The following is a 13,177-nucleotide window of genomic DNA, read 5'->3' as shown; positions in this document are numbered from 1 at the left end:
ATTTGATCGAGTAATTTCAAAAGCTATTGTTAGTTAACAGCAGTGTGGCTAAACATCTATGTTTATACACACATACATATTTCATATACATATACTGACTTCTCAAATTCTTGATTTTGCTTAAACTAAAACTGAGAGTCATGCCAATATATTCATTTTTAATCTGTAAATAAGGTGACAAACCTCTCTATTTTCAGGGTATCATGAAAAGGTTCTTGGTATCCTGTGGCCAAACATGTACTACTTATTTATCTTACAAAGGTACTGACTGTCTAGATTCAGGATTCAGTAATTTGTGCTGTGGATAAATGTACCAAAGTGTCTGAAACAAATAGAGGCGTAGTGATTATCCACTGCTAAAGAAGGGATGCTGAGGACACAAGGATGCTCTCCAATTCCTCTCAGTGAAACACTATTGCTGCACCTGTCACATGTTGTATATCTTCAATATAAGCTAACTTAGCTTATGTTTTACTGGTTGCTTATAATTTTATACTATTATTCCTACAAATGCATCAAAGTCTTGTTATTTTGTAAATCCTTATAAAACATGGTAACCAGAATTGTATCTACTGGTTACTTCTAGATATGGAAATGTATTATCTATTGAACTGGAAGATGCGTTTAATGTAATATTAATATTTCTGAAAGCAGTTCAATTAGATATCTTATTGGCAAAGAAGTATTCCACAAAATATTCTATACAATTAAGACATTACTAATTGTTTGGAATCTGAAAGGACAAGAACATGATTTGGCCATACATTGGGCATAGGTCTACTTAGAGCAATACTTTTCATCATCCTCTGTAGGGTAAAGAGAAAAATGTCCCCTTATTATATACCGCTTAAATCAGTTTTTTCTTGGATTACCATATCTCACTGTTTACGTTTAAATAATTTTTTAAATACATTATTTTTTCCTTTCCATTTGCCTCTAATTCAAGAGTTCTATTTTGTAGTATGTATACATATGCATGCACAAGCCAATATTTTGCTCTAGTTAAAAAAAAAACCAATATACATAATGAAAAGAGACCCTGATCTCATAAACACTATATATAACAGAATTAACTGATATCATTATGTTAAATGAAATCGGCTATTTTCATAAAATTTATTTAACGGAAAGAGTTCTGACTATAATCAAATCAATAAACTTTAATATACCTGGCTTTTATGGGGAAGTTCTGCGAAATGTCCTTCATTAATTTTATGGCATCATAAACTGGAGTGGACATTATTTGAGAAGCTGCTTGAAAACTAAGATCTGGAAGGAAAAGAATATCATTAAGGAATCTAGCATAATGTTAGACCTTAACAGACATTTCCATGTAATTTAAATAACCTTTCTTGCCATATATTCATTATAGACACATTAACAAACATTCAAATTTAGCATTATTCAAAAGTTTTAAATGAAATGGAAAGCTATCACTTACATCCAGTAAGGTAAGTTTTACACTTTTATAAATGAATAATTGTCATTTAATACCTATTTTTTGTTTTCCACAAATTACAGTGGAAAGAGATGTGAAAAAAGAGATATGAAAAGAAATGTTGACGCAAAGCTATCTTTTCTTAGGTTAAGTGAAACTGGCAACAAAAAGCTTTGACAAAAAAAAATAAGAGGAAGGAACAAAGAGCTCGGAAGAGCCAATTCTGAAAAGAACTTTAAGACCTAATGTGTTCATTAACTCAGTAAATATGAAACATTCACTTTCTTTTTCAACATTTTTTTACCTTTATACAACAATAAAAATAAAATCCTAAACTTGGTATGATTTTACCTGAAATGATAGTTCTCTGGAAAGAAAAGTGCGTGTGCCTTACTGTAATCAGTCTCGAGTATGATAGAAGCAGTAATCTGCGTCTCATTACTTTGTCAAGAGTCAGAAATGATTTTAAAACTGAATTCTTTCACTACCTAATAGTGAAGAATTTTGTTTCTCTTTAACATCTCACCAGAATTGGAATCCTAGCTTGTCAAATACTAGTAAAACGACCAGTTTATCATAGCGAGACTAGTTTTGTTTCTACCTTTTCAGTGTACAGTGGCGAATCCAGTTGGAGTCAAAGCCTAGAAAAGATGTTCCCAGGGCAGCCTCCCATGGACTGGTAAAGTCTAGTAGACCAAGGTTCAAACTCCAGCTCTACATCACTTACTAGCTGAATAACTCTAAATAGAATTTCCTTAACCTACCTAAGAATGTTTCCACTCCCCAGCACTAGTGGAGCTATCAGTGCTCACTAAAGTCTCCTAATTGCAAACAAAATGGACTCTTTTCAGTCCTTATCTTGCCAGGATCCTTCTGCCATAGGATCACTTCCTGACAAGAAAAAGTAAAACTTTCTATTCAATAAGTGGTGCTGGAAAAACTGGATGTCCACATGCGAAAGAATAAAACTGGACCCCTATTTTACACTCTATACAAAAATCAACTCAAAACACTTTAAAGACTTGAACTTATGACCTGAAACCATAAAACTCCTAGAAGGAAACACAGGGGGGTAAGTTCCTTAGCACTGGTCTTGGCAGCGAATTTTTGGATTTGACATCGAACACAAAGACAACAAAAGGAAAAATAAACAAGTGGGACTATATCATACTAAAAAGTTTCTGCACAGCAAGGAAATCATCAGCAAAATGAAAAGGCAACCTGTGTAATGGGGGAAAATATTTGCACATCATTATATCTGATAAGGGGTTACTATTCAAAATATACAAGTAACTTGTGTAAACTGCTACAGCCACTATTGAAAACATTACAGAGATTCCTCAAGAAATTAAACAGAACTACCATATGATCCAGCAATCCCACTTCTGGGTATATATCCAAAGGAAATGAAATCAATATCTTGAGAGATACCTGCACTCTCATGTTCATTGAAGCGTTAGTCACAATAGCCAAGGTATGTAAACCACCTAAATCCCTGGACAAATGAATGGATAAAGAAACTGTGGTGTATATAAACACAATGGAATATCATTCAGCCTTAAAAAAGAAGGAAATCCTGCCATTTGCAACAATGTGGATGGACTGTGCGGGCATTATGCTAAGAAAGATAAGCCAGACAAGAAAAAAAAACAAAAAAACACCGCACAGCATCACTTATACATGGAATCTAAAAAACGTCAAACTCATAGAAACAGAGAGTAGAATAGTAGCTGCCAGAGGCTGAGGGTGGGAGGAAAAGGGTACAAACTTTCAGCTCTAAGACTGAATAAAATCGGAGGATTTAATGTGTAACATGGTGACTATAGTTGATAACATTGTATTATATAATTGAAATGTATTAAAAGAGTAGAACTTAAATGTTCTAACCTCAAAAAAAGTACCCGATACATAAGTAGGTGCTCAATATTGATGAATGAATGGGTGAATGAACAGTAAACTTACAAATAAGATCCTTTATGTGTCTTCTTATTCTATTGCTATTAAAGGCAATTTTAAGTAACATAATTTTTAACTGGTGTGTATATATTTATGCTTTTTTAGATGAGAAAACTTAGTCATTACTTATATGATTGATATAACAACTTACAAAAGAGGATTTCTTGTTTTGTTTTGTTTATGTATCTTTTTAAATTGAAGTAGAGTTGATTTACAATGTTGTGCCCATCTCTGCTGTACAGCAAAGTGACTCAGGTATCCACATAGGTACCTCCTTTTTTTGGTATTCTTTTCCATTACGGTTTATCACAAGATAGTGAATATAGTTCCCTGTGCTATACAGTAGGACCTTGTTGCTTATCCATTCTAAATGTAATAGTTTGCACCCACCAACCCCAAACTCCCATTCCATCTCTCTTCCCCCACCCTTGGCAACCACAAGTCTGATCTCTGTCTGTGAGTCTGCTTCTACTTTGCAGATAAGTTCATTTGTGCCATACTTTAGATTCCACATACAAGGGATATCATTTGGTATTTGTCTTTCTCTTTCTGACTTACTTAGTATGATAATCTCCAGTTGCATCCATGTTGCTGCAAATGGCATTATTTCATTCGTTTTTATGGCTGAGTAGTATCCCATTGTATACCTGTACTGCATCTTCTTTATCCATTCCTCTGTCAATGGACATTTAGGTTGTTTCCACGTTTTGGCTATTGTGAATAGTGCTGCTATGAACACAGGGGTGCATACGTCTTTTCGAATTACAGTCTTGTCCAGGTATATGCCCAGGAGTGGGATTGCTGGATCATAGGGCAATTCTATTTTTAGGTTTCTGGAACCTCCATACTGTTTTCCATAGTGTCTGCACCAACTTACACTCCCACTAACCGTGTAGGAGGGTTCCCCTTTTCTCCACACCCTCTCCAGCATTTGTTACTTTTAGACTTTTCAATGATGGCCATTCTGACCAGTGTGAGGTGGTACCTCACTGTAGTTTTGATCTGCATTTCAAAAGAGTATTTCTTTTGAGGATAGCATATGATGAAAGACCTTGCCTGAGAGCATTTGGCTGCATGATGTTATACTTAAAAACAGTACAACATAGAGGGAAAGAAAGAATTTAGGCTCTAAAATGAGAGAGACCTGCTGATTTTAGGTATCGCTGATTTGTGCCTTATGAGACTGGTGACCTCGGACTAATTATTTTGTGTGTATGTTTCTCAGTTTCCTCATCTGTAAAAGCAGGATATCTATCAATACCCCATGAGTTTTTTTTTAAAAAATTAATTACAATGATGCATATAAAGAGCCTAATACTGTGCCAGACAAATAGTATTAGCTAATATTTTTATCACCGCCAATCACCATCATCATCACGACCATGGACAACTATATTTTACTCAGGTCTGATAGCATAACTGGTCTTTTAAAACTTTTTACAACATGAATGGAATTTTGCTTCACATATGCTGTTCAAAAGCCCCTGAAAATTCACTCATGAAATCAGAGAAACTGTAAATGACAAGGAAATGAATATAATAGTAGCATGGTCTATTAACATCTTTTGCTTTTTTCTAAACTATTCCCTACCTAGATGACTCATAAATTATTTAAGTCCTTCACTTTGCCTCTGAAATCCAGATTCCCATATTTAACTGTTTTCCTGGTTTCACCACTTGGATACTTCAAAAGCAGCACGCTCAATAACACATTTGTGATATTCCCACCCATCTTTGCCCAAATTTGGTCCTCTTTAGTCTTCTCTTTCCAGAAAATCCACCACTGTCCATCCAGCTGGGTAAACCATGAATCCAGCAGTTGTTCCTGATGTCTTCTCTCCCTCACACTCCATTTGCAGCCCCTTGAAAGGGTCTTTGATATTCTGTCTAAATAACCCCCCCTCAAATTTATTCTAGCCCTTCCTCAGATCTCAATTCAATCACCACTTCTTGAGGAGCCCTCCCATTTCTGTTACCCCTTCCCTGCCCCCATCCCACCAGTCAGATCTTCCTGGTATATGCCCTTCTTCGTCTTACGTCCCTTTACTTTGCAGCAATTACAATGCTAATTTTTACATTGGTTTTTAAAGTTGTTTATGTTTGTCCAAGATCCTTTGAATAAATGCGGTGTCTGCTTTGACTCTTATTTTATCTTCAGAATACAGCACTTTTTCAAAGTGTCAGTTGGAACCCATTAATTAGTAGTGAAATCACATTAGTGGATAATGTGAAGGTTTTTTTTCTCAAATGAAATAGGGTAGAGTAAAAGAAAGTCTTGGGCTTCCCTAGTGATGCTGTGGTTAAGAATCCACCTGCCAATTCGGGAGACAAGGGTTCGAGCCCTGGTCCGAGAAGATCCCACGTGCCACGGAGCAACTAAGCCCATGCACCCTAGAAGCCCGTGCTCTGCCAAGAGAAGCCACCGCAATGAGAAGCCCGCGCACCGCAGCCAAGAGTAGTCCCTGCTCACTGCAACTAGAGAAAGCCCGCGTGCAGCCACGAAGACCGAGCACAGCCAAAAATAAATACATACATTTTTTAAAGTCTTACAGAATTAATAAAATGTGGTAAACATACACATCTATGCTGAAGCTTTCTTTTTAGTTTTAAGCATATCTGTGTATTCACACATTATACACTTGTGTATGGGTCTTGGTGTAAAATATACTTCCTACTCCAGGTCTCAGCCAAAAATTATAAAACCATGGCTGTAGGGACATGACTGACTCATAGTAGAAATTCAAGAAACACTTGTTAAATCAATCAACAAAGGAAAAGGTCCTGATCACTTACCCTCTCCTGAATCTACTTCCTTGGCTTCTGTAATGTGCTCTTTCTTCCGTCTCTCATCATTCCACCGTGTCTACTTTCCCCACGCGGACGAGCACGCGGACACTCCCTTGGGCACTGATTTGGGCACCCTACACCTTCGGTTAGCGCCCCCCACCTTTAAAAAACCTCTATGCTAATATTTTCAATTTTTAAATCTTCTCCTTTTAGTATAAGGACTTTATATTCACCCCACCACTGGACCTGGTCTCATCTGGATATGTCACCATCACGTTAAGTCTATCTTTTTTTAACGTCAGTCTCATTATTTCTGGGCCCCGTATTCAACCCCCAAACCCACTTACATGTTTTATGTTCTCTCTACTCAGGCTCCAAGCTGGAAATTTTAAATTCATCTTTGACTCTTTTCATCTCCTAAATATGTGCTAAACCTGGCCTTCCTCTCTATGCCTTTTACCACAGTCATAGTTCTATCTCTCGCTACACTAATTCAATGATGTCTTAACTAGATTTCCTGTTTCTAGTCCATTCAAATATACCTTCCACAGACATCAGTGAGGTTAATTACAAGTAAGCTAACTTTGCATGTTCTCTGTTTACCAGCCTTCAGAAGCACCCTATCACTTACAATTTTCTAAATTATGGGTCTCTGAAATTGACTGTGCTGACAGCTAAAAAGCTCTAAAAATATACTAAACCCCACTGAATTGTACTCTTTAAATGGGTGAACTGCATATCAAGTATATTTCAGTAAGTTATTATATTAAAAAAAAGTTGATGAGAGATGTGATAAAATTATAGATTCCACAGAAAAGTGACATATTCCCATGACCCACTAAACATTACAAATAATAAGAAAGAAAATTACAAACTGAAAAGGAATTTTGGTTCATTCTCCAAATTTGGTTCAGTCTCAAAATATCTGCTTATAGGATGTCGGTGTGGGAGCTATTCTAAGTTCGCAATGAAACATGCAATGGTCTGTTAAGATCAAAATTTTAAAGAGAAGAAAACTAAGATTTAGTTCTGATTTCTCCTGACTTACTAATCAGGATTTCTAATCAATGCTAAAGATTCTCTGAAATGTGATTTAATACCTGAGATGAATCTATAACTCGTGTACACTTTAAAAATGATTAGATGATCTCAAATAACTGTACTTTATATAATTTTAAATCTCACAAACATAAAAATATGGTTTGCTTGATGAATAACCTTTTAATTAAATTTGTATTTCCACAAAAATAATGTATATTAGTCACATCATTAGTAATTATTAGTGCCTATGAAATAATTTATATCATGTTATATAAAAGCCTATTTAACAAAACAGAGATAAGTTACCAATATGCTATGTTAATGTGGACTGAAATACTATACCTTGTAGTTCCCAGACTTTCAAAGGCATCATTTCGTTATTACTCTCAATCAGGTATTTTTGGAATGTTGTCAGATTATCTCTAAGATCTGAATATCTTTCTCTGTATTAGAATATTAAGTAATGTTAATTATCATCATCTACTACAAATTACTACTATACAAGCAGTATATTTTTGAAATTAACTTTTCAAAATATTTAGACACAAACTAACTGTTCATCAAGATAATAATAAATAGTGAGGCAGCTATATCCACAGAACTTAAAAAAAAATGAGGGAGATATACATGTCTACTTTTTTCAATGTATAAAACAAAACAAAAGAAAACAAAAGAAAACAAAATCTGGAAGGATGTACTCTCATTTGTCAACATTACCTGTAAGGGATCCAAGTGTGAGGGCAGAATTATTAGTTTTTATGTTATACACTTTTTATTTAACATTTTATAAATTACAAGTCTTGCTTTTATAATTAGAAATGAAAACTATTTTATAAGGAAAGACATTAATGCTTCCTATACAATTTTAGAGTTTACTCTATTTCTGAAAAGTTCCATCTTTGAAACTTATAAAAAACTTAAATAAGATAATTCTGCCTAATTAAACATATCTAGTATTTTTTAGAGAGTGCCAAATAATGCAGCATATTTTACTATACATATAATAAAAACTATAATCTTTATTCTTCCATCTCTCATGAAATCAAAACACAGTACCATTTCATATTATTAGAATTGTTATAAAAAAAACTTTATGTAGCTATCAGCACAATTTATAAACAAATACATATTTTCAACAGTAAAGAGAAATAAATATTTTAAAATGTGAGATGAAAAATAAATACACAGAAATAGATTAATCTTATAGTTAACAATAATAAATGTACTACAATTTCATATCTTGCAATTTTATTACAATGTGGGACCACATTTTGAAAATGAATCAAGTCTGCTCTTACAGTGAGAAAGCAAAAGAACTTCTTTGAAAAGAAGTTCACTATGAATTAAATTAACCACTCCTTTCTCAATATTTTAAGTTACAGAGTAATACTAAGTTTATAAGAGCTGTTATATTGTTTTTCATGTTTAATCATAAGCTTAACAATAATTTTCATGGCTAAAATTATTTAGGTAATTCAGGCAAAAACACATTATTCATACAATACCTCAAAGCAGAAGGTTCTTGCCTAAATCAATTAACTGTGTAAAAACTAATTCTGAGTATTTCCTCTCTAAAAAAACTAATATCCCAGGGTTCCAAAGGCTTTCTGAAAGACATGCAATTTATTCCCATAAATAGTTACGTTTAAAAAAAAACAGGGCTTCCCTGGTGGCGCAGTGGTTGAGAGTCCGCCTGCTGATGCAGGGGACACGGGTTCGTGCCCCGGTCCGGGAAGATCCCACATGCCGCGGAGCAGCTGGGCCCGTGAGCCATGGCCGCTGAGCCTGCGTGTCCAGAGCCTGTGCTCCACAACGGGAGAGGCCACAACAGTGAGAGGCCCGCGTACCTGCCCCCCCGCAAAAAAAAAAAAAACAGAACTATGGATTCTAAGATGCAAGACACAGCTGGAAATGGAATAAAAATGTTACCTACTAAATAAAAATCGTACTTAAATCCATTTTACAAGATGCATTAACTTTTTAAGGCCACTAGTATACAACTTGTCCAGTAAACCGTAGAACTATAACTCAGTCATCTGTATGAAGGAGCATAGTGTCCAAAAATGTTCCCCTCACTCTGTACAGTTATCTACTCCCCAGGAGAACGGACCTAAGTGTCCTTTATAAATATTTGTAATACTAAATAAGAACTAAAGATATTAATAAAAATGGTTCTTTATTTTTAATTAATGTTGTCTTTATAATAGAATGATAAACTTTCCCTTCTTGTAAATAAGAGAAACGACACATAAAAAGACAACAATCCCCACCCATGAACATTCAGCGAGCACTCACCGTCCTATTCCTTGTCCTCAATCAGTGATGCAGGAAAAAAGAAGGGGGACAGAACTTCAATTTTTTGAAAGGTTACTTATATGTGTATATGAAATTAAGACCAGAAGTTAAAAGGTATTTAATATGGCAATACATGGCACAGAAATTTAGGGAAATAAATATTTTCTCTTCGAGACATGAAATTTTTTTCATGCTAAAAATCCAGTATTAACTATGATTTTTGTAACCCATTAGATCTGTAAAAGAGTCCATAAATTTTTGTTTTAGCTTTTAGCCAGAGATAACTCTGATCACTTTCCATTCCAATATCTCTAACCATACTCATTATCCTGTGGAATTAGCGATTATTTTTCAATTTTGTGCTTTTCTGCATTAACCATGTGTTACTTCTGTAATAAAAACAATAGTATGTATATTTTTAAAATGTGAAACATATGCCAACCCAGAATATGGAATCAAGTCCTTTAAAAACAAACTTAAGAGTATAGTAATACTTTCAATTCAGACTTACTTTAATTTCCCAAAGAGAAACCCTTGAACTTCATTTGTTTCGGTAATATCTTCTACAGTAGTATTAGTCACAGCTATATTTTGGAAACAAAAGCAAAATGAAAATATTTCAGACTGGAAAATATGTAATAAAAAATTAGAAGAACTCAAAATAAAATCAAATTCCATTTGTTTTACCTTGTTTTTCTTTCATGGATCAGCTTAATGAGACATGAGTGTGCTCTCTCTGTTTAAACAAGCTTGATGATGAAATATTTAAAAACCATCATAAATGCTCTATAGATCATTTCATAGTCAAGTTCTATTTTATACCAGAATGATAAACCAAGGAGTGTGCAACGAACCCCGGGCTTAGCTCTTAAGCCAGCAAGGAATCCAAACCCTAACAGATACAGGAGTTCTCACATTCCTTCTGACACCTTTAGACATAATCAAGAAATCTTTAGAAAGACACCAAAACTCATGGCCTCAAAGAATAAGGATATATGTTATGTTCATTTCTCTTCCCCTCTCCTTTACTTACCAATAATTATAGCATACGGTGTGGCAAGTGGCATGTGTGAGGGTACCCCGGGATTCTAAGAATCTGTGACGGTAAGCAGTGTGGGCTACACTCCATCAGAGCTCAGCAAGTACACTTCTCCCTTCTTACTCGTCTGAGAGTCTGGACCTCTAGGACTGCAACTAAAAACACCGGGTGCTTTGATCCAGTCTTCCTTTCCCTCCCTTTCATTCATTCATCAGGCAAATATTTATCGACTGCCTTCTATGACGCCCGATGCCTGCCAGACAGACACCGGGAAGAGAGACGCAAAAGACGCAAACCTCAGTTGGTGGAAGAGGAGACAAATAGACAATTTTAACAGACTGTTTAAAACTTTTCCAAAAGAAAGCACAAAATATGTAGAATACAGAAAAGGGAAAACCTTCCTCTGACAGAGCAGGAAGATGGGCAGCCATCTCAGAGGTGCTGACTGATACACATGATCCTTAAAAGATGAATAGGCCTTAGATGAATAAGAGAGGTGGGAGAAAGGAGGAAGGCTTCAGGCAGCAGGAATAGCATATGCTAAGGGATGAGCGTGCTCTACAGAGGTCCCGAGGGCTGGGCATGGAGCCACACATGGAGGCGTCCAGGGAACAGAAAATTATTCTGTATAGTAGTTTAGTGTTACAGGACCACAGTGTACAAATGAGAGGGCTGAGGGACAGTGATTAGGCAGAAAGAGGCCAGAATGTGAAAAGCTTTCTCTGTTATGCTATATAGTACTTGAATTCATGAGGAGGTTACAGGGAACCAGTCCGGGATTTTAACTGGTGGAATCATAAAGTCAGATTTTCATCATAAGAAGTGCAGTCAGAAAGCACTGTGGAGAACAGATGGATTATTCCATTTGGGGGATGAGGGGACTAGGGGTACTGAAGAGGTCAGTTAGAAGCCTGACGCCCATATACAGAGGGAAAAAAAGAAGTGAACTAAAGGAGCGGAAACTAGAATGGAGAGAAAATATATTCCGAATGCACGACAAAATTTAATGTGCAATTCGTAATATAGAAATACATGTGATCACATGACTTTAAAAAAAAATTCTATAAGCCCAAGGATGGCTAGAAAATGCCTTATGTTACTACCATGACTGTTAAACAAGATACTACATTATAAAGCATTGTAGAGCTGTATACAAGCTATATGGAAATATATAAAATCTGGGCATTATTGTTTCTACTATACTTTTTCAGTAACTCTTTAACCAGCAGGATTTTCAATCACAATAATACAGATGTTGATTTGTAGCACATTCAATAGGAGGGCTAGAGCTAAGCTGTGATCAGGGTAGGGCTGCCAGGACCAGATCTTGAATAGAGAAACAAAATTGTAGCAGAAGCAACATCTGAGACCATATAAAAGAATGAATTAGAAACTCTTAACCAAGAATCAGGTACAAATACATTTCCAATGAGCCAGGTAACAAAAGATTCCCATAAGAATCTGAAAAGTTCTTTAGTGTTTTTAGGTCTCCAGAATCCTTCATCTAGAGCATGCGTTCAGTACACAGAACATAGACACTGGACTGGTAGATCACAGATCTACTCAATCTACTTCATCTAACCATCAACTCACAGCCCTCTCCATCCCACTTCAAAACAAAAACAAAAGCAGAAACACAAGACCATCATCCTCACTTCATTACATATAAACACTTCAGACCAAGACTTGGAAGGCAGTGCTACCAATGAGTTTTAGGTTTACTGAGATACTGATCCCCTTAGAGCCCCCCCACCCTTGCTCCCAGGGGGTGACTGGGCACATCATGGGCCAGTCTGAGCTCCTGGGTCAGTCCCCTCTAGCTGTAAGCAGCCTCATCTATTGCTTCTACATACCCTACATATATTATCGATTTTTATATGTTGCGGAAAATGGTTGGGAAGCCATTGAGTAAAAGCAAATATGCTAATTCCACTTTCTGAAGTTTTTGAGAGCACAATAATATGAAATGTATTTCTTTTAGTTTAAATTCCAACTAAGGGGGAACATGTCTACCCTGTCTCCAGCCTCAAATTAATGTGTGTAAGATTACAGTCATTTTCTTTTTTCAACTGAAGTGTGTAAGCCTCCAAATTTTCATTCTACTCGAATACAGAGAATAAACTTACTTTTGACTTGGGTATCATCCAACGCTTTGTATTCTGTACTCTTAATCGCTAGCTCCACACCATAGCCAGATAAGTACATTTTCTGTGAGGCTGGTTTCTGTTCAAACACATTTATTTAAAAAAAAAAAAAGAGAGAGAGAGAGAGAAAATATTTAGTCAAACATCTGCTTTTGAATTCAGAATGACTGTGTATTAGGACATTAGGGTAAATTACTAATATTGAAGTAATCACTGTGAAATATTGTTATTTGGGGGATATTTATACTCTTTCTAGACAGTCTATCAAGGAACTAGAATTTGGTTGATTACCACTTCTTTACTTTCTAAAATCTTTGTCATGACTCTGATGTTTTAATTACTTTTTTACAATGAAAAAAAAATCTGATCTTTTTCTGTTATACCATGGTAACTTTGCCATCTTTCCCATGAATTAATTAACAGAGGATCCCATACAATCGAGTTTCAACACAACTGTACTCTTTTGGGGGAACTACA

At 35.5% G+C, this 13,177-nt stretch overlaps 1 protein-coding gene across 6 annotated transcripts in view; it reads right to left on the bottom strand.

Annotated features, from left to right (window-relative positions):
- The window catches only part of UGGT2 (UDP-glucose glycoprotein glucosyltransferase 2), a 172,054-nt gene that overhangs the window by 131,343 nt on the left and 27,534 nt on the right, over positions 1-13,177 (bottom strand). For all 6 annotated transcript variants that reach the window (XR_010937087.1, XR_010937088.1, XR_010937090.1 and 3 more), the window contains 4 exons: positions 12,683-12,779; positions 10,029-10,101; positions 7,565-7,665; positions 1,170-1,269 (listed from right to left, as the gene is read on the bottom strand). Coding sequence is in view for 2 of the 6 variants with exons in the window: in XM_067713891.1 (XP_067569992.1) it covers positions 1,170-1,269; positions 7,565-7,665; positions 10,029-10,101; positions 12,683-12,779 (371 nt within the window). In the remaining 4 variants the exon portion in view is untranslated. The remainder of the gene's footprint in view (positions 1-1,169; positions 1,270-7,564; positions 7,666-10,028; positions 10,102-12,682; positions 12,780-13,177) is intronic.

The sequence above is a fragment of the Pseudorca crassidens genome, chromosome 18 (assembly GCF_039906515.1).
Source record: "Pseudorca crassidens isolate mPseCra1 chromosome 18, mPseCra1.hap1, whole genome shotgun sequence".
Lineage (NCBI taxonomy): Eukaryota > Metazoa > Chordata > Mammalia > Artiodactyla > Delphinidae > Pseudorca > Pseudorca crassidens.
The sequence above is the reverse complement of the archived record's forward strand: the minus strand, read 5'-3'. Positions and strand labels throughout refer to the sequence as shown.